The 19,670-nt window shown below is 48.1% G+C and overlaps 1 protein-coding gene across 17 annotated transcripts in view; it reads left to right on the top strand.

Annotated features, from left to right (window-relative positions):
- The first annotated feature begins 554 nt into the window (after window positions 1–554).
- ZNF532 (zinc finger protein 532) overlaps window positions 555–19,670 on the top strand; it is a 107,264-nt gene continuing 88,148 nt past the window's right edge. Inside the window, exons 1-3 of one of the 17 annotated variants that reach the window (XM_078060252.1) lie at window positions 1,323–1,526; window positions 3,125–3,206; window positions 3,333–3,400. In XM_078060252.1, the coding sequence (XP_077916378.1) occupies window positions 3,193–3,206; window positions 3,333–3,400 (82 nt within the window). In that variant the 5' untranslated portion in view covers window positions 1,323–1,526; window positions 3,125–3,192. Of the gene's footprint in view, window positions 753–1,309; window positions 1,527–2,149; window positions 2,325–2,424; window positions 2,794–2,842; window positions 2,863–3,124; window positions 3,207–3,290; window positions 3,401–3,832; window positions 3,949–19,670 lie in introns of those variants that run through there. The other 16 variants (XM_078060251.1, XM_078060236.1, XM_078060239.1 and 13 more) reach the window with 16 other exon arrangements.

Here is a 19,670-nt window from a genome sequence, read left to right as displayed (position 1 = left end):
TTATGGTGACATTTTTTTCAGACTTCCATTTTGTCCTAGTTCCAGGGCAAGCACAATTAGCTTGACATGGGGTTTCTCTCTTCTTTCAAAAAGCCTTTCAATTGAGTGCACCTCCGTGAAAGAGGTAGGACCCAGGACCCAGGGCTGGATAAAGAGCATACCTGATCTGTTGGTAGCATATTGTCTCCTTCTTGGACGTGCTAACGATTATACACACCTCTGTGGTCTGCACGGGGTTTATATATGTATCTTTCTGCGTTCTGTAGCCTCTGACCACCTGCTCTATGTACAATATGTGCTTGCTGTTCTGTACACCATCTCCCTTCTTGAATTTAAAGACCGAGCTATTACATCTTGTTTACTCAATATCATTCCCCCATTAAAAAAAAAAAAAATCCTACAAGAACTGAACATGCCATGTTTCAATCTGGCCCCAGTGGCTTTTTCTCTGAAAGCAAACCGTGTGTCTTTTACACCAGGGCTTTCTCCCCACCCCAGGGGGTGTCTTCCATTCTTTTGTGGCTCAGTTTAAGGCGAAAAGGGCTCCAAACCACTAACTAAGCAGAGGAGACCCCTTCTTCCACCTCCAGGGAGAATTTCAGATTAATTGATCTGAAGATAGCGTGCTCTCTTCTTGCTTATTTGCCACCATTACGAGGATAACAAAACACCACCTTGGCTTCAAGATCCTGGGTAGAGGCTCACGGTCCTTTTCAACCATCTTTGGCGAGGCCTTGCTTCCTTCCACTCGAGTAAGTTGCGGCTTGGGGCCATGGAAAGGACTGGGTGAGAGCCCGAAATGTCGTTTGGAAAAAAAAAAAAGCAGCCCTCCCTCCATCCCCTCAGCACCACCAGCCCGCTCTCCGGGGCGAAGCTGCCATGCAGCAGCCCCATATGGGCGAGACTTGGCAGGTCCGCGGGGCTCCCCTCGCAGCCGCGGAGTCGGCGCCGGCCGGGCGTCCGCGCCCGCCGGCTGCGGGGCTTCGCGCTCTCGCCTCCCTTCTCCCCGAATCCTCCCTTCCCCCACCGGCCGCCCCCTCCCCCTCTGCCGCGCTCCCTTTTGTTCGCTCGCCGCTCGGGCCGCCGCCGCCGCCGCCGCCGCCGCAGGGCCCGCACCCCCAGCCGTAGGCCCCGGCGTGGCGGGCCGCCCCGCCGCCGCCGCCGCCGCCGCCGAGCGGCCTAGAGCGCGCCGCCCGGGGAGGCGCGGGGCCCGGGGCCGGGCGCACGGCGAGGCCGCGGCGGCGGCGGCGGGGCGGCCCGGGGGCGCGGGAGCCGGCAGCCCGGGAGGCGGCGGGCGGCGGCGGCGGCGGCGGGCGGCGGCGGGCGGCGGCGAGGCCGCTCCACCGCACGCGCACACACAGAGCCCGGCCGCGGGAATGCAGATGACACGCCCGTAACATGGAAGCCGCCGCCGCCGCTCCGACGACAGCAGCAGCAGCCGGCGGCGCCGCGCTGAACAAAGGTCATCCGAGCTGCGGCCCAGACGCCCGGGCTTGACCGCTGCGAAGGCCAACCCCGGGAAGGGGGTGGGTGTGCGCCCGCGGGGCGGGGGGCGGCGAGGGGCGGCCGGGGGCGAGCGAGGGGCGAGGGCAGCGCAGGCCGGGGCGCGCGGGTGGGCTGCGGGGGAGAGGCGGGCGCGCCGGCCCCTCGGGCCCACCCCTGCGGGCCGGGGCGAGCGCGTGAGGCTCAGGCCCCTTGGCCTGACTGCAGTGGCCTGTCCCACCCTGGCCTTGGGGACGGCTGGCCTTCGCGCCCCGCCAGCTTCCTTGGGGGGGCCGAGGACGAGCCGGTTTCGCTAGGCCCCACAGGTTCAGCGAGGGGGGCCACGTGAGCGCAGGAGCTCGCTCCTACCCCCTCCAGCGCTGGCGGTGCGCAGAGGATTCTTTAAAGGCCTCTGTGCCCCTCGTTCTCACTGCCCCTTCACTTGCCCCCCCTCCCCACCCCAGGCATCCCTAGTTTCCTACCCCGAGGTGAAGGGATTTGGACTTCTCTCCCCCCGCCCCCCCCAGGTGCTTGAAAGAAGAGAAGGTTGGAGGAGGAGGAGGAGGAGACTGGGGGGGCTGCTGGTGGTGGTGACAGGGCTGGGAGAGCGAGGAGAGGGACGGGAGGAGGGGGCTGGGTGGGGTGGGGGTGACAGGCAGAGAGGAGCCTGGTCAACAAGCCAGCACCACTCTGCTAGGAGGCCGAGGCCGCTCCCGCAGCCGACGCATGCAGTGTGAGGAGACACACATAGATTGCTTTCCTGGGGGCTCTTTGTCAGCCACTAGCACAGAGAACACACACTGACACACACGTACACAAAGGTGTGAGCCAGGTTGTGGGAGGTAAGTGGGGGAAGGAGAAGGAGGGGGAAACAGTGTCTGCGGTGGGCTTTGGGGTGGACGGGCAGGGGGGATGGGCCCTGAGGGGCTCTGGGGTGCCTGGGAGGTGAGCATTTCCAAGGCTGTGTGCTTGTGTGGTGGTGGTGGTGGTGGGGGACACACGATGACCTTCCCCTCCTCACGAAGACCTGAAAGGGAAAAGCAACCCCTAGCGAGATCCCCTCTGTGCTGATGATTTTCAGGGACTTGTTGGCAACTCAGGGAGGGTTGCCATAGCTTTTTTATGTAGGGTGACCAGAACCGGCTGAAACTGGTTTGAGGCAGATCAGCTCCTGAACACAATGCAGTCACTGAGCTACTACAGTGGGATAGCAGCTTCCTCCCTTCATGGCAGCCAAAAGCAGAGGAGCTTGCAGGAAGGTACCATCCCAACACAGTATGTGAATGCACACTTAGACACCACACAGCACTGGTACGTGACTAATGGAGCCCTAAAAGATTCTGTGTAGAGAAGATGGAAGAAAATGTGCAGGTTTGCAAGGTCTGAGATTACTTGGGCTTTTCCTGCCTTTTTCTTTTGCTTAAGGGATGGACAAGGAGCTGAGATTTATGACCCTTATTAAAGAAAAAATGTGCCTTGCTAGGGTGGGGACACTTGGTTTATGCAGTCTCTCTCTCTCTCTTTCTCTGTGTTTCTAACAAAACAAAACCAAAATGAACTGATGGATTTGTGATGGTAGTTTGTTTGTTGCTGGAGAATGCTACTTTGCATGCCTTTTTTTTTTTTTTTTTTTCTCTTGCAGGGTATGTTCTGTTTTGTGCTTTTCCTTTTAGAAGCTACTAAAGGGTGTTGGGGATACTTCTGACTATTATGAAGGCCAAAAGGTAACAATATTGTTCTAGGAAATGAGCATAAATGCGTTCCAGTGATACTGTAAGGCATACATGCTGTCTTTTTTTTCCTTGTAGGCCTGTTGACTGGGGCTGCTTTTAACCCTTTCATATTTGCAGAGAATGCAACCGTGTGACAGTAACTGAACATTGGGCCAAAGTCTTTCCAAAAGGTCAAGGTTCACAAGGTGAGATATGATATTTTGAGCATGAATTTAAGTGTTTATTTGAAGGTCCATGCAGAGACAGATGGACAGTGGATTGGTACCCTGGAGATAATTTGGGGCTCCGAGTGGAGAAGGAATACTCTTAATGTTATCCAAGTTTAATGGGATTAGAGTGACTTTATGATGGTATTGCTATCAAGACAAAATCAGAATGACTTCATTAACTCGCATGTGGCTAGTCCTTTAGAAAGAGGCAGGCCTGGAAAGAGGCAAGTTTAGAGAATGGTAGGCATCAGGGCCTTGTGGAGAATGCACTGCTTTGCATAAGACTAAAGCAGCACACATGTAGCATTATCCCGATGATGACAAAAAAAAAAAAAAAAAGGAAGGACTTGGCCAAATCGAGGCAGCCTAGCCTCCTTTTTAGGATTTGAGGAGTCTGAAGGTAGATTTGCCTTTTGTTCATTCATCACCTTCCTTTTACCTTGTGCTCTGTGTTAACCTGAAAGGTTTGTCAACTCCGAGGCAAGTGGTGGAATGGCTTTTATTGATTTTGGGGGCTGTTGACGGTGAGTTTGCCATTGGATTATTGGTGGTATACATTTTAACGTGGAATGCTAATGCCGTACCAGGAGGAAACCGGCTAGTCTGGCTTCATCTGTGTAAAGATGCCTGTTAACTCAAAGCTTTATAGCAGTGGATGGTGGAAAATGTCTGATGCCTTAGAGAGCTTGCAGTTAAATTCGAGCTGGCGTTTTTACGCACCCCCCCCCCAAAACCAGAGGTTTTCGAGGAGCAGGGAGAAGAAAGCAGTAAGGAGTCTAGCAAAGTGAAGAACAAAGGCAGTGAGCGCTTACAGGGGGAACACTGAACATTTTGCCTTGGGGTTCCTGGTGCAAAGAGCTGCAACTTCCCCAAACAGGAAACCAGCAGCTCCAGAATCCTATCCAGTATGATCTCAACGACAGAGAGAACTCGTTCTGTGTCCTGGTTTGGTAGAAGTACAGTCAAGAGGAGCCCATAGAGGACAGGATTGAAAATACATTTGTCCCCTACTTTGAAGAGGGGATTTTGTTCCTCCTGGATTTGTGCAGAGTCGAGTCTTTTCAGAAATGCCGAGGATCTTAGAATATGTGAAGTTGTGTGCTGGCAGTTGGTGGGCAGAGTGTCTGCAGTGAAGGGTGTCAAGTATGCAAGGGTTTGTATTGTTAAGGATTTTTTTCATGTGATTGCAGAGCATCCAGTGTGTGATAAAGCTGGTAAAAGGGAAGCGAGGGCATGGTTAGCTCAGAATACTTTGTGTAGTATTTAATAAAGATAAATGTAATCTTGGCCTGATATATACCAGTAAATAGCTTACATGATGGAACAAAATTCTTTACAAATCACTGTGCTAAAATTGGTTTTCAATTCTACATCATTTTCGACTGCCAGAGGTTTTGTGTCTGAGTGTGGTAGAAATCTGCTTGCAAAGCAGATCGCAATCCACGTTGCATGATACGCTGCCCCTGCTTTTCTGGTGCCAACTAAAACTCAGATGGCTGATATGATAAACCTTAATTAGCTTAATACAATAAGCTGTTTTATAATTTAGTCCTTCACTCTTGTCTTTAGAAAGTCAGTGATTTTTATTTAACTTTGACAGCTAACCCCGTGCAATGAATGTTTCTTGATAGTATGTTTTAAGAGCCCTTTTTGTAAGGCATTGCATGTCACAGAATGTTCTGGTTTACTCTCTCCGTCGTTTTTAGCTTTGTTACTCCTCCTCCCCCCCCAGAAGGCTCCTGGAAAATCGCATTTGTTTTGCATTTAGGCCAGTCTTTCCAGCTGCAAGGGCTGTTTAAGCTTGGAGAGCTGGTTCTCCGGGGCAGCAATCAGGAGCTCATCTGTGGACTGAGGTTTGTCTCAGGTGGCGGTCTCCTGCTGAGGTATAACAATGTAGCAGGCCCAGGTCTCCGGGGACAGGAACAGGAACGGAGAGTTTTCTGGGCTTGGGAATGTGAATGTGAGTGTGGAGAATGAGCAACAGCATTCTCCTTCCTGGAAGAGCCAGGAGGGAACAGGGTGGCACCCACACTTGGGGCCGGGCCTGTGTCCTTGCTGTCACTGTCGCCATGCGGATGGCCACACCTGGAGCCTGCCAGGGATTGCCTGCGGCAGGCTCCGATGATGACAAGCTGGCCATCCCCTCTGGAGGAGGGATGTGGGGGTTTGGCTGATGAGGGTACACTGGAAAGTGTCACAGGGTGTTGAACCTTTGTTTTCATCATTTGCTTACTTGGAATTATTTTCTCCACGTTAAGAAACATGAGACCCAGGGCTTTTAGGACTCTTCAGCATCCTGGTTCAGGAGAGGAGGCTTGTTTCTCTCCCCCCGCCTCCCTTTTCTCACAAAGAGATCCCCTGCCCCCATCTACCTTGACTCCTTTTTAAAGAAGGGTTTAGGAGGGAGGCAGCCAACATGTAGATGGAATTTTCTACATATACCTTTGACTAGGATGAGTTAGAATTTTCAGATTTGTGTCTCCCGTCCTCCTTTTTTTTCTTCCCTTGGAATGCTTTCTTGGGTCTGTCTTCTGTTGGGTTTGAATAACCTCCCTCATCTCCTTGCTAGAACTCCCCATCTAGCTGTCCACAGCTGGAGCAGAGGTTGTCCTGATGTGGGACCCCAGGACGGTTGCCAGTGCAAGGGAAACCGGAAGTATCTGGAAAAGATTTGGGGTTGCTCCCTCCTCATTCCCCTAACATCTCTTCCTAATCAGTACAGTAACCACATCTGCAGTAAACATTGAGGAAATCTACACCTGTGTGTTAATTATATTTGAGGGATGATCTTTAACAGAGTCATGGTTAAATAATTAACTTTTTTCACTTTTACATTTACATCCAGTAAAATTTACCCTGGTGTGTAGTTTTATAGGTTTTGACAAGCGTATAGCGCTGTGTATCTACCACCACTATCCACAGGGAATGTTTCCATCACCCCCGGAACTTTCCTCCTGCTGTACATTGGTAGGCAGATTCTTCCCACCGCAACCCTTGGCAACCACCGATGTGTGCTGTCCCTATATTTGGTCTTCTCCAGAATGCCATACAAATGGCTTCTTTCACTTAGCAAAGTGCATTTGAGATCCATCCATGTTGTCGCGCGTCTCCGTACTGGCCGTTTCTCTGTTGCCAAGCTGTAGACCCCTATATGGACGTACCACAGTTTGTTTATCCATTTCCCCGGGACGTTTGGGTTGCTTCTCCCTGGGGGTGCTTGCGAGGAAAGCTGCTGTAAACGTTTGCATACCGGCTTTTGTCTGAATGTCAGTTTTTATGTCTCTGCCCTAAATACTTCGGGGGAAGTGGCATGGTGGGGCCATACGGTCAGTACATAAGAATTAGAAGTCTGAATGAAAGCACCTTCAGCTCTTCTTCGCAGCTCCTGAGCGCGATCTGGCCTTGTCAGCTGCAGCTAAGACTTCCCAAGTAAGAGATTGCAGGGAGCATTATCTGAAGACACACGAGAGATGATTATGATAATGGACCACTCACTAACGGGATGACATGCTTTATAACCCAGAACTAATCGGAATTAGCCAAAAGTGGGAACAGAAAACTGCCAGTGGTAAAATATCCTTTATTTCCAACAACAATTACTTTTCATCTCTTCAGAAACATTTGGCAGTTTAATTTTTACATTTGTCTTCAGGTTCAATACCCCGCCAAATTGTTAACAGAATCACAATTTTGGAAAGTGGTACCGAAGACCTTTGTTGAAATCTGAGTTGTGTAAACAACGTATTATTAATTATAATTCGTCCTAGTTTTTGACTGCCAAAATATGGGTGTTGTTTTAATATCTGAAGTTATTGTTCAGGTTTGATGCCTTTTAAGGAAATGAAAATATTTAAGCAAAATCTAGGCAGTGAAGTAGGGAGATTTGGGGAGCTTTTTTTTTAATCTCAATTTTTTTTTTTTAATTTTAACTTTTTAAAATTTTTTTAGAGGATAAAATAGCGTTCAGGAATGGGAAGAACAAACAGACCAAGGTTATGGTGCTGTACCGAGGAGAGCCCGAGAAGTGGGAAATGATCTTCGTTTGGGGATTATTTCATCCGTTTTGCAGGTGCTGAATGTTTCCTAAGCACCAGACATTGTGCTAGGCGCTGAGCGTACCAAGAGAAAAGGAATCCAGAGCGAACACTCTAGTGGGAAGTTAGCCTACAGTTGCTATGATAGGAATGTGAATGGGCTCCCTAATGCCCAGTGTCCAGAGGGAGGAGCCCTTGAGGAGGTGGCTTTTGTGCTGAACCGTGCAAGACGCTAAGAGTAGGAACAGCTAGCTGAGAGTAGGGGAAGAGCGCTAGTCCCATGGGGCAGCTTATGGAAAGGCACTGAGCAAGCCTGGTGTTGTGAGCAGGGCCGGGAGAGTGGGGCCCAGAGAGCGGGGCCCAGAGAGCGGGGCCGGAAGAACTGGGTTGGGTGTGGGAGAGTAGGAGATGACATCAGGAGGCAGTCAAGGGCTAGACTTCTGAAGGTCATTCTGTACAGTGCACTCAAGTGGGGACTTCCTTGTGGAGGCGGTAGAAGCAGAAAGCCTTACTTGAAATGACAGAGGTCTTGGGGCAGTGTCTGAGGAGGGAATGGAGACTCTCCAGGCTGGAGGCAGGGAGGTCACATGAAGGGACCACCATAGCAAATCCAGGAGAGAAGAGGGCCTGAGCCCAGGCGTTGCAGTGGGATGGAGTGGTAGGTGGGGTAGTTGTGTGTACCCGATGAGAAAGGGGGTGTGGTAGAGAGGGAGGAGCTGAGGACGGTGCCAGGTTTGCTCCTTGAGGTTTCTTGCTGCTGGTTGTTTTCTTCTGTGAGATACTGCATTCAGAAGGCAGAGTAGATTGGGAGGGTGGGCGTGAGGGGCTCCATACAGTGGGTTCACGTCTGGGTTGAGTTGTCCATAGAGGTGTCCTCTGTTGCCTGGATCTGTTTGGGCTGGAGGCCTAACTGGGAGGAATGGGCATAGAACAGAGATGATAGAAGAAAGATGTGAAAAAGGTTGAGTTTGGGGTTCCATAAGATAATGGTTTATATAGTTAAAGCCTTAAAGAAGGAGGGGCTGAAGAACTTATGATGCGTGCTTTGGAAGATTGGAGGGCGAGACATTTCCAGAGAGGCAGAAAGTCATTTTAGTAGCTGACGTCTGCAGACACGGCCTCTCATGGTAGGCCTCTCCTCTTGTTATTTCACGTAATACTGAAACAGTGAGAGGAGCTGGGTACTTTTATTCCCATGTTACGGGGGGAAGCAAAGACCCTGGCCAAGGCCCGCCAGCTCATAAACGATACTAGAGGCAGAATTTGAAGCTGGTTCCTCACCACTAGGCTGTTCTGCTTCGGGGAGCAGAATTGGTGGGCATGAGGAAACCTTGGAAGGTGTTTAGGGGTGTGGAGGCTAGGAGGAGGAGCCTGAGAGAGGGCACGGGTAGGTGCTAGGCGGTAAAGGCACTGATAAGGTTCAAGTTAGAGGTGAGAACACGTAATGGGGAAGTTTGGGATACAGTTGAGGTTCACTTGTAATTAGCCCTGTTTTCCTGACTTCACTCAGCATGGAGAGGAGAGTCGGTACGTCAGAGACGGTGGGAGAAAGCGGGTTGAAAAGAGTACATTTTTACTGGGCAGTATAGGGTGAGGATATAAAAAGGAAGGAAGATTGGGGCGCCTGGGTGGCTCAGTCGTTAAGCGTCTGCCTTCGGCTCAGGTCATGATTCCAGGTCCTGGGATCGAGCCCCGCATCGGGCTCCCTGCTCCGCGGGAAGCCTGCTTCTCCCTCTCCCACTCCCCTGCTTGTGTTCCCTCTCTCGCTGTGTCTCTCTCTCTGTCAAATAAATAAATAAAATCTTTAAAAAAAAAAAAAAAGGAAGGAAGATGGAACCGGGATGTTTTTGTTTTTATTTATTCTTTGAGAAGGATGAACTCAAAATAAATTGGAAGTAGTGCTGACACAGTTAGTTTAAAGAATTCTTTGAATCCTCTTCTGCAGACAGGAAGTTCTGAATTTTTCCTCTTTTAGAATGAGAGGGGGAGAGCAAATTCTACTTGATCTAAATCTGGAAACTAAAATAAGTCATTTTTAGACAAACTCAAAGTGGCCTTTTTAGCTGCCCCAAGTATTCCCGCCTAAGTGGCCTGTAGTCAATGGTCATTAGGGACGGAAAATGCAGGTTTTGTATTGTTTTCAGTTAGATATTAGTACAACTTGACATAATTAGAGATTCCAGGCATCTTGCAGGATTTAGAGAGGCCTAAAGATAAAATCAAGGTGTAGTTCTTGAATGTTTTCTCAATTCAGCCTTTTTTTTCTCTTTGGGACGCAAACTCTGGCTTTGCAAAGGCTGACTCATTGGTCTCATGGGTATTGATTTTGATCATTTTCTTCTGTGAGGAACAAATTCTTTCTAGGGATCTGAATCATAATTAGGTGGCTGAAAAACTTACTAAGTTAGAAAATTCAAAGCCCTGTATTTTTTTTTTGTTTGTTTGTTTTTAAAGCTCCCTTAGCTGGAAATACTTCAAACATGTACACTTACCTCCTTTTCTACAGCGAGCCCAAATTGGGGAGAGGGAGGGGTGGGTAGGTGGACCTAGAACCCAGCACGCTGGACTCCCAGTCTAAAGCAGCTTGCGTCATTACGGACTGTCTCTGTGCCGTCCAGTGTTATGTGCTGGGTGGCGTAGGCACCAGCTCATACATACAGTCCTTACGTCCTGTGAACCACACAGGTGCTCATTGGTAAGCTGGTCTTTAACTGTTTTGCTGATTTAACAGAGCAAGAGCGGGAGAGGTAGTTTGAGGTCTCTAGTTTGAGACGTGATCATGCCTAGTGTTCTAGTTAAGTCTGGGGGCTCAGTCCACGGGGATTTTCAGTGGCCTTTGCCTGGCTCTCAGTGATGACATACACCTGTTTGCTTAGCCCTCGGTGACCTAGAGCTGCATTCTGCCAACTTGGGACCTTGAGCAAGTTCCTTAAATTCTAGGCCATGCTTTTCTTGAGGGTTGTTGCGAAGATTAAGTGCATGTAAAGTGCTTAGCGGAGTGCCTGCTACGGGGTGAGTCCTCCCTCAAATCTTAGCTGTTCTGTGTTCCTCAGCTTCCCTGGTTTAGGGGAAGGGCCTTTGCTCTGACATTCTTCTCTCATCGTAGAGGGCGTTGTTTTTCCTGTCCTGCCTCTTAGCTCATTTTTAAGTAGGTTTGTTTTGGCCCATGAAAATCCACAGTTGAGTGTCTCCTGCCTCGTCTGTAATGTCTTCAGTGATAGCCGCCCTCTACCTGGTTTAAAGTGGGGGAAATGTAAGCAGGAGGGTAGTGTCCTAGTTCCCACTTGGCTGGACATTCACTCGTAGCTGGAAGATGTCAGATGAATTTTGTCATTATTATCTCGTACTTCGACTGTCTTTACTTCCAGAAAAATCCAGCCCAATCAGTGATGGTTATAGTCTAGTTGATGTGATTTATGTTAACCGGAGTTAAAAGAAACAAAACCTGATTGTGAAAATATGGCAGGTTAACCACAGTTTCACTCTGCTTCCCGCATTTGCTGGGCAGCGATCAGATAGTCAGTATCTTGCACACTGGGGTTTGGTGGTGATAGAAGATTGAGTGGAGAAGGAATCTATGGGTGATATTTTAATGTCAGTGTAGTGGGCGCTAGTCACGTGCTGCTGTGGACTGCTCGCAATGTGGCTAGTCCTAACTGGGATGGGCTGTAAGCATAGACTACACACCAGGTTTTGAAGACTTATACAAAAGAAAAAAAAAAAAGGTTGTAAAATATTTCATTAATACTTTTTCATATTGATTACATGTTGAAGCAAGGCTATTTTGGTGGAATACAATTTATTACTCAATTAAAATTATTAACTTAAAATTTATTTACCCCCCCACATCCCCCTTTGTTTCTTTTATAAATGTGACTGCTAGAAAATTTAAAACTATATATATGGCTTTCATTCTTCTTCTATTGGACAGGGCTGTTCTGGAGTGTTGGATGGACATCTAACGAAATTTAGCAGTGAAATCTGTCTGGTGCCCCGAAGTATTCATGTTCATTGATGTTGAGTTCCCCTTTCGGTTGGTAAAGATAGCGTAAAGACGATGTGATGTCTCCTGGTTAGAGAAACTCGCGCTCCTCTAGTTTGGACCTCTTTTCTCTCCCACATATTCCTAGTTCATCTCTCTGCACTACTGGGTCTAGACAGCCATCCCAGGCTGGTGTCTGCTTCCGAATGGACAGGGAGCCAGTGTTTATCACAAGTTTACCATGTGCTGGATGCTCACACTTAACATCCCCTGTGAAGTATAATTACCATCCCTGGTGAGACTTGAGAGAGGTGAAGTGACTGGGCCAAGGTGGTACGCTCGTGAGTGACAGACCTTGGATTTGGGCCAGGGACGAGCTGGCTTTGAGGTCATACTGCCTTTTCCAAATAACGGCTCCTGCTTGGTGCTCGTGTCTTGTACCTTTTCCTCAGTCCCATGCCTGGTCCTGGGTGCCCTTGTTGTCTACGTAGCATTTCTCACACTTTTAGTTTGCATGCAAATCACCTGGGGCTGTGTTAGATAATGCAGATAGCGACGCAGTAGGGCTGAGTGGGCCCCAGGTTCTGCTCGTCTGACAAGCTGGCCGGTCATGGTGGTCTGCTGCTGGACCACACGTTGGGTAGCAAGGGTTTCCATCGTTTCCCTTGGTTTTGGACCTGCTTCCTCTGCTTCCAGAGTGATCTGATTCTCCAAAACTTGCCTCACTCTGCAGGGGCTCACCCTGTGGCTTTGCATGGGATGCCAGTGAGCGCAAATGGGGTCAGAACCGGTTTCGGTCGCCGGTGTCCACACTGGCTTGACTGTTGATTTCTGCGTACACACGGTCTGACCAGATCAGTGTGTTCCTGTTGCTACGTAACTGCGTTACTCCTCCTTTAGTATCTTAACCCCTTTGACACCTGTAGTCTGATAAAACAGAAGATAATTGTAATACTGAGATATGTGGCAGGGGTATCTATTTTAAGTCCTTGTGATGAAGACTGGCCTTAAATTGACACTTGGGGGTGACTCTGCCGTGTTTGGTTCAGAGAGTCAGTATCTGATGAGAGATGAGGACTCAGAGCAGTTGGCCTGCCACTATTTCTGCCTCCGTGCCTGACAGGGAATCGAGGTGACTTGTGATTTTTCTTTTTTTTTATGGTTTGGAACATTCTTTTTATTTTTTTATTTTATTTTATTCTTTTTGCCTCATTGTTATTTTTTTAAATTTTATTATGTTAATCACCATACATTACATCATTAGTTTTTGTTGTGGTGTTCTGTGGTTCATTGTTTGCGTATAACACCCAGTGCTCCATGCAGTACGTGCCCTCTTTAATACCCATCACCAGGCTAACCCATCCCCCCACCCCCCTCCTCTCTAGAACCCTCAGTTTGTTTCTCAGAGTCCGTCGTCGCTCATGGTTCGTCTCCCCCTCCGATTTCCCCCCCTTCATTTTTCCCTTCCTACTATCTTCTTTTTTTTTAACATATAATGTATTATTTGTTTCAGAGGTACAGATCTGTGATTCAACAGTCTTGCACAATTCACGGCGCTCACCATAGCATATACCCTCCCCAATGTCCATCACCCAGCCACTCTATCCCTCCCACCCCCCACCATTCCAGCAACCCTCAGTTTGTTTCCTGAGATTAAGAATTCCTCATATTAGTGAGATCATATGATACATGTCTTTCTCTGATTATGAGTTTTCCTTAGAATAGGAGTTCCAGTGAGCCACCTCACACAGAAGTGTGGAAGGATGGTTCATCAACACCACCTCCTTCTCCAGCACACGATGAAGGCAACCACCCCGGAGTCCTTGGATCAGGAGGTCTCGGGGGAAGGTCTTGGTCGGCCAAATAAGAAATTGAGTTTCAGGATGGAGCTTGGGGTATTGTGTTTGAACTCTAAGAGCCTGTGCAAAGCTTCAGTGTATTTTTTATTTTTTTAATTTAAAAAAGTTCTAAAAACATTTAAAAATTTTTAATTTTTAAAAAATGATTATTAGAGAGAGAGAGAAAGTGCGTGCACTTTTGCGAGCAGGGAAAGGGAGAGAATCCTCAAGTAGACTCCCTGCTGAGCATGGAGTCAATCCCAGGATCCTGAGGTCATTACCTGAGCGGAAATCAGGAGTCTGACACTCAAATGACTGAACCACTCAGGTGCCCCATAATTTTTTAAATTAAAAAAAAATATATTTAAGTAATCTCTACACCCAATGTGGGCCCTGAACTAACAACCCCAAGATCAAGAGTTACATGCTCTTCTTACTGAGCCCCCCAGGCACCCCCCAGTATATTTTTTAAATTTGGGGATGTGCATTGATTAAGTAAGCTAATGATAAAATGATGTCTGTTACATGAGATAGCTTACCATCCCCATCTCTCTATTAAGAAAACTCCATTTCATAAGTCAAACAGAGAAAGACATGTATCATATGACCTCACTGATATGAGGAATTCTTAATCTCAGGAAACAAACTGAGGGTTGCTGGAGTGGGGGGTGGGGTGGGAGGGATGGGGTGACTGGGTGATGGACACTGGGGAGGGTATGTGCTCTGGTAAGCGCTGTGAATTGTGCAAGACTGTTGAATCTCAGATCTGTACCTCTGAAACAAATAATGCAATATATGTTAAAAAAGAAAAAAAAGAAGAAGAATGTAGCAGGAGGGGAAGAATGAAGGGGGGAAATCGGAGGGGGAGAAGAACCATGAGAGACGATGGACTCTGAAAAACAAACTGAGGGTTCTAGAGGGGAGGGGGGTGGGAGGATGGGTTAGCCTGGTGATGGGTATTGAGGAGGGCACGTTCTGCATGGAGCACTGGGTGTTATGCACAAACAATGAATCATGGAACACTATATCTAAAACTAATGATGTAATGTATGGGGATTAACATAACAATAAAAAAATTAAAAAAAAAAAAAGAAAACTCCATTTCACAGATATCCTAGTTGAATTTTAGATCTTGCTGGAAATTTGGACTCAGGAGTTGTATGATATATGAATCTGGCACACTGAACAGGATTTTTAATTGTCGGCTAGATCTGTCAGCTCCCTGCTTGGTGCAGAATCCTGTGCCCGGTGTGGTGGGGGTGCCTGGCTGGCCCATGAGTGTAGCTGCTGAGGAGTCAGAGACTGCTGGAAGGGCAGTGGGGTGCGGTTGGGGCAATAGAAACAAGGCTGGGTGTTCAGGATGGGCAAGGCCATGGGGTCGGCCCTGGAGAAAGAGGTTGGAACTATGGAAGTTATCTGGGTCGGAGGTAAGCTCAGAATGCAGTGGGGTAGTAAGTCCCCAGCCTTTCTGGAGCATGCCAAGTGTCAGGAGAAGTTAGGAGTCAGAGACGAGATAGGTGCTCAGCGGTTGTCAGAAGGCAGAGTGAAAATGGATGGTCACGAGTCTAGTGGACAGGCAGGAACAAGTGGGTCTGTGAAAGTACAGGACAGCAGTTGTTGGGTGATGGGGACTGTGTGTGCTCAGAGGAAAGGCCCCCGGAAGGACTGTGGGGTGTGTGAACAGGTGAACGGGTGAGGGCAGGATGAGCTACCGTTGCCGGTGATCGCCGGATAACTGAATCAGAACCAACTCTACATGGCAGCCTCCATGTGATATGGCGGGTGGGGACACGCATTGCTCAGCTGGCGGAGGTTAAGAGAACGGACTGGGAGAAGCAGTAGCTCCTTCTACGCAAGATTCACATGGGAAGGCATTAAAACACTAGATTGTTCGGAGTTTGCCTGCCTTCACAGGACACGTGATCAAGACATAGCTTTTCAAACTCACACCGGAAGAAAAGGAGCTGATGACGAGGCCATGACTGCTGCTGGGGGAACTCCCACGTCCTCTCGTACTGAGCTTGCTCTGCGTTCTTTTCAGGGCCACATGGCCTCTGCTCTCTTTGTGCCTCTCCTTTGGTAGAACTGCGTTCTCCTTCCGGTGCACTTGGCAAACATGGCTGTCCCATAGCCCCTGTGTTCCCACATCCTCGTCTACAGTACTAGTAACATCACCTGTATTGCTCGGTCCCACTTCAGGTTCTCCAGACCTCGGGCTAATTGGTCCTGGTCTACTCAGCTGTGGCTTGGAGGGCAGGGTTACTGCTAACCCTACATGGGTGGTAGTTGGCATTGGGCTAGTGAAACACCCCCTACTGAAACATCTACGACCCAACAAGGGGGCGGTCTTACCCTGTTTTAGGCTCTGAGTGGTTAGCAGATATGCCGAGGCTGAGTTGTTGGGAATTGACATTCGTGCCTGGATCTTTCTGATCCCAATTTCTGCACCCTTTACTATTCTTCAGTATAGTAGCTAAGGTGTAGGAACTCTTTTGAGTGTAGAGCTGGACTCTTTTGTCGATTTTCTGTTTACTCAAAATCACAAAAACAATATGTTTAGTTTTCAGCATTTGCTCCATAAATGCATAGCAAAGGCCGATTGTCTGAGTTATGCATTGGAATGACACACCGGCGGTAGGAAATTTGGCCAAATGGCTGGAGGAATTATTCAAGCCTAATGTTTAGGGTCTCATGTGTACATAGATGTGTATTTGAGGCCTCTCCCAGGTAGGGGTGTGTGTGTGTGTGCTGTGTGTGCTCGTGTTTGGGGCCCCTCATAGGTACATACCTGTTTGGCAAAAGGCAAGTCTGGTTTATCTGGCCGATGTTAATTTTGGGAAAGTTGAAACACATAGTTCAGCACTTGAGTGGTAATAATTAGGCTTTAATGCTTTTGATTTTAGATGACTCGTAGAATTGTAAAACTTTTCTGTTCTCATCTGGAGCATTAGGATATTGTCAACCTCCACTGGAATTTCACATGTAGCTCTAACCTCTTTGGTTACACAGTGCTCTTATTTCAGGTCATTGAGGATAGGAAACATTTGTTCTGCATTTATTGTGCTTAGAAGACCTTGCGGGGCTGCCTATCTGCAAGAGGCATTTAAGGGTGCTCATTATGTCCCAGGTAGTGGTTGGGAATTCTAATGGCATCGATCTTGTTGTACCCTAACTGAGAGCACCAGAGCTGTGGCTTCATTTCTTCTAGGGCTTTCTCTATGCTAGAATCCTCTCGCTGACCTTGTTTTGATGTTATAGTAACTCACAGTAATTAGTACTTAAGTATATTCCAGGTATTCTGGGTAGGAGTAAGTACCTATCTGGATTATTATTATTATTTTTAAAGATTTTATTTATTTATTAGAGAGCAGGGGGAGGAGTAGAGGGAGGGGGACAAGCAGACTCCGTGCTAAGCACGGAGCCCGACACGGGGCTCGATCCCACGATCCTGAGATCATGACCTGAGCCTAAACCAAGTGTCGGACATTCAATCGCCCGAGCCACCCAGGCGCCCCTGGATTGTTTTATTTAACCTTCACAGTAACTCTGTGAAGTGGATCTTATTTTTTTCCATTTTACACATGAGAAAACAGAAGCTTGAAGAGGTTAAGTAACTTGCCCAGAGTCTTGTAACTTCTAAGGGGAAGAGCCAGGACTCGCTCCACAATTTGCCTTACTCCAGAGCCCATGCTTCTAACCACGACAGCATACTGTGGTTTATAGGTGTCATTTCTGCAGCCAGTCGATGGCAGGCTCAAATATCTTTGAGGTTCAAAGCCGCTGCTTCTGGGCCAACCAGTATTTCTCCTATTGTCAAGATCCGCAAGGTATTTCGGGCTTGCCCCGTGACGCCGATGTGGCTCCGGCTGCCGCAGGTAGGTAAACATTGAGAGATCCCTTGCTCCCTTTCCTGAGTTTTCTTCCTTGACCGCATATACGTGTACCTACGTGTGCGCCTGTGCATTTTACAACACAAGCAGCCTCCTTTGGCCGTGACCGTAGAACCAGCCAAACCATGTCTTTATCCTCCCTTCTGCGGTGTTAAAGTTAAGGCAGAGCCCCTGTAGAATTACCTTTTTATTATTCTTCCTCCGAGTTTGGAGATTCGTTCGCTTGCTCCTTCTTTTTTTTTTTTTTTTTTTAAAGATTTTATTTATTTATTTGACAGAGAGAGACACAGTGAGAGAGGGAACACAAGCAAGGGGGAGTGGGAGAGGGAGAAGCAGGCTTCCCGCGGAGCAGAGAGCCCGATATGGGACTCGATCCCAGGACCCTGGGACCATGACCTGAGCCGAAGGCAGTTGCTTAACAACTGAGCCACCCAGGCGCCCGGGTCGCTTGCTCCTTCTTGAGTTGTCCTCGGGGTTGGTGCGGAGGTGCCCGTGGAGCCGAGCCACTAGGAGAAACACGGAGTTAGACGTTGTTCGGGAAAATGGGCCAGAAGCATCTCCCCTGCACTCCATTCCACAATGCATTCCTATTTGCTAATAACCATCTCCCAGGGAGAACAGCCGCTTACACTTTGTTTCAAGCATGTCCCAAAGATGTCTCACCCAAAAGCTTCTGGCCTCCCAGTACTCTTGGGGGTGCTCCCAGCCTGGGTCCCCAGAATGAAGATTCTCACGGAGAGTTCACAGCAGCAGTTTAGGAAGGAAAAGTGTTGTGTGCATGAGTCTGTGTGCATGCACGCATGCATTTGACCCAGCATTTCCCACATTCCCGGGCTGTGGAATCCCTTCTTTTTGGTGGCACATTCCTGGGTGAACATCCTTCAAGCTGTTGGCTGTCACTGATGTGAACTTAGTGAAAAATGGGGGGGCCTTGAGAGGAGTAGGGCCAGAGCTTCCTCCGATCTCTTCCTTTTAGTATAATATACGGATTGGTGAAATGATGTGATTCATTGTGTGTTTTTCTGCTTTCTGTCTATCCCAAGAAGAGAATTTGTGAGTGAGTTTATATGTAAGGTCAACAGCCAGTAGGCCTGCTGTGAGTGATAACTTCGGGGGGAGGCTCTTAGTTGGATGTGATAGTTGAAAGTAGTACCTTTCATAATTCCAAACACCTTTTAAATGAAACTGGTGTCTGGTGAGACTCGTTTGATGCTCAGGCGGTGGCTTCACTTTGGAATGAAATGTGAGAGCAGTTGTGATCCGGATGCAGGAAGCCCTTCGCGCACACCCTTCCTCAGCAGGTGGAGAGCAGGGGGCCGGGGTAGCCGGAGCAGTGACCTCCACCATCTCCACCTGGATGACGTGGGGCGTGGGGGGAGGCAGGTTTATGGTGATTTGAAGAGGATTAGGTCTTGGTGAGAGGGGGACAGGGTGATGAGGGGAAAATCTCTTGTTTACCTGGAGCGAGGTTTTCAACCTTAGCGCTGTCAACATTTGGGGCTGCAAAGTGCTGTGTTGTGGGGCTGTCCTGTGCATTGTAGGATGTTTGGCAGCATCCCTGACACCGATACCCACCCCTTACCTCACTCCCCTGCCAACTTGTGACAACCAAACATGTCTCTGGACCTTGCTAGATATCAGTGTTGGTGGTGGTGGAGGAGAAGGGGCAAAATCGCCCCACTTGAGAACCATGGACTTAAAGCCTTATAGCAAGAACAGTACTTCAAAACTTTGGGTAGTAAGAATTCCCAGCAAAGACCTCCAAGGGAAGCAAGCAAGCATCTTGAAACTGTACAAATCCCCTAAGAAATGCAAGATACCTTGAGCTGCTAGTTTTCTCTTCCGTGTTGTCTAATGCTAGAAGTCTCAAAAATACTTGCAAATATATATATATATTTTTTAATAAAGATTTTATTTACTTATTTGACAGAGAGAGAGATAGCGAGAGCAGGAACACAAGCAGGGGGAATGGGAGAGGGAGAAGCAGGCTTCTTGCCGAGCAGGGAGCCCGATGTGGAACTCGATCCCAGGACCCTGGGATCATGACCTGAGCCGAAGGCAGACGCTTAACGACTGAGCCACCCAGGCGCCCTGCAAATATTTTAAATTTAGTATTTAAGATGAAAATAAATGCTGGTAAAATGAGTAAGAAACCGCAGAAAACGGATCTGCTGGTTAACTATAGCGTTTCAGGGACAGAGGCTTCCACGCAGGATTTAGGGTTTATGTGCGAAAACTGAGAAGGCTTATTCAGGTGACAAAGGAAGATTACTTTGAAGTTCTCTATTATATACTCAAAATATCACTTCTAATTTAGAAAATCTATCCTTTTCCTTCAAGCCAGAATTGTAGAGATGCTACTAAAAAATGGTATTTATGAAATGCCAAAGGAATGCTAAAGCTTTTATGTGTTTTACTCTTGAACGAGGAATCCTTTGTTTTAGCACTTAAATGGGCAAGTGATTTCTTAAGTTTGATATACTGGAATCCACCAAACATGTT

Source organism: Halichoerus grypus, chromosome 13, assembly GCF_964656455.1.
Source record: "Halichoerus grypus chromosome 13, mHalGry1.hap1.1, whole genome shotgun sequence".
NCBI classification, from domain to species: domain Eukaryota; kingdom Metazoa; phylum Chordata; class Mammalia; order Carnivora; family Phocidae; genus Halichoerus; species Halichoerus grypus.
Note: the sequence above shows the minus strand (reverse complement) of the source record. Positions and strands in the feature narration are given on the sequence as shown.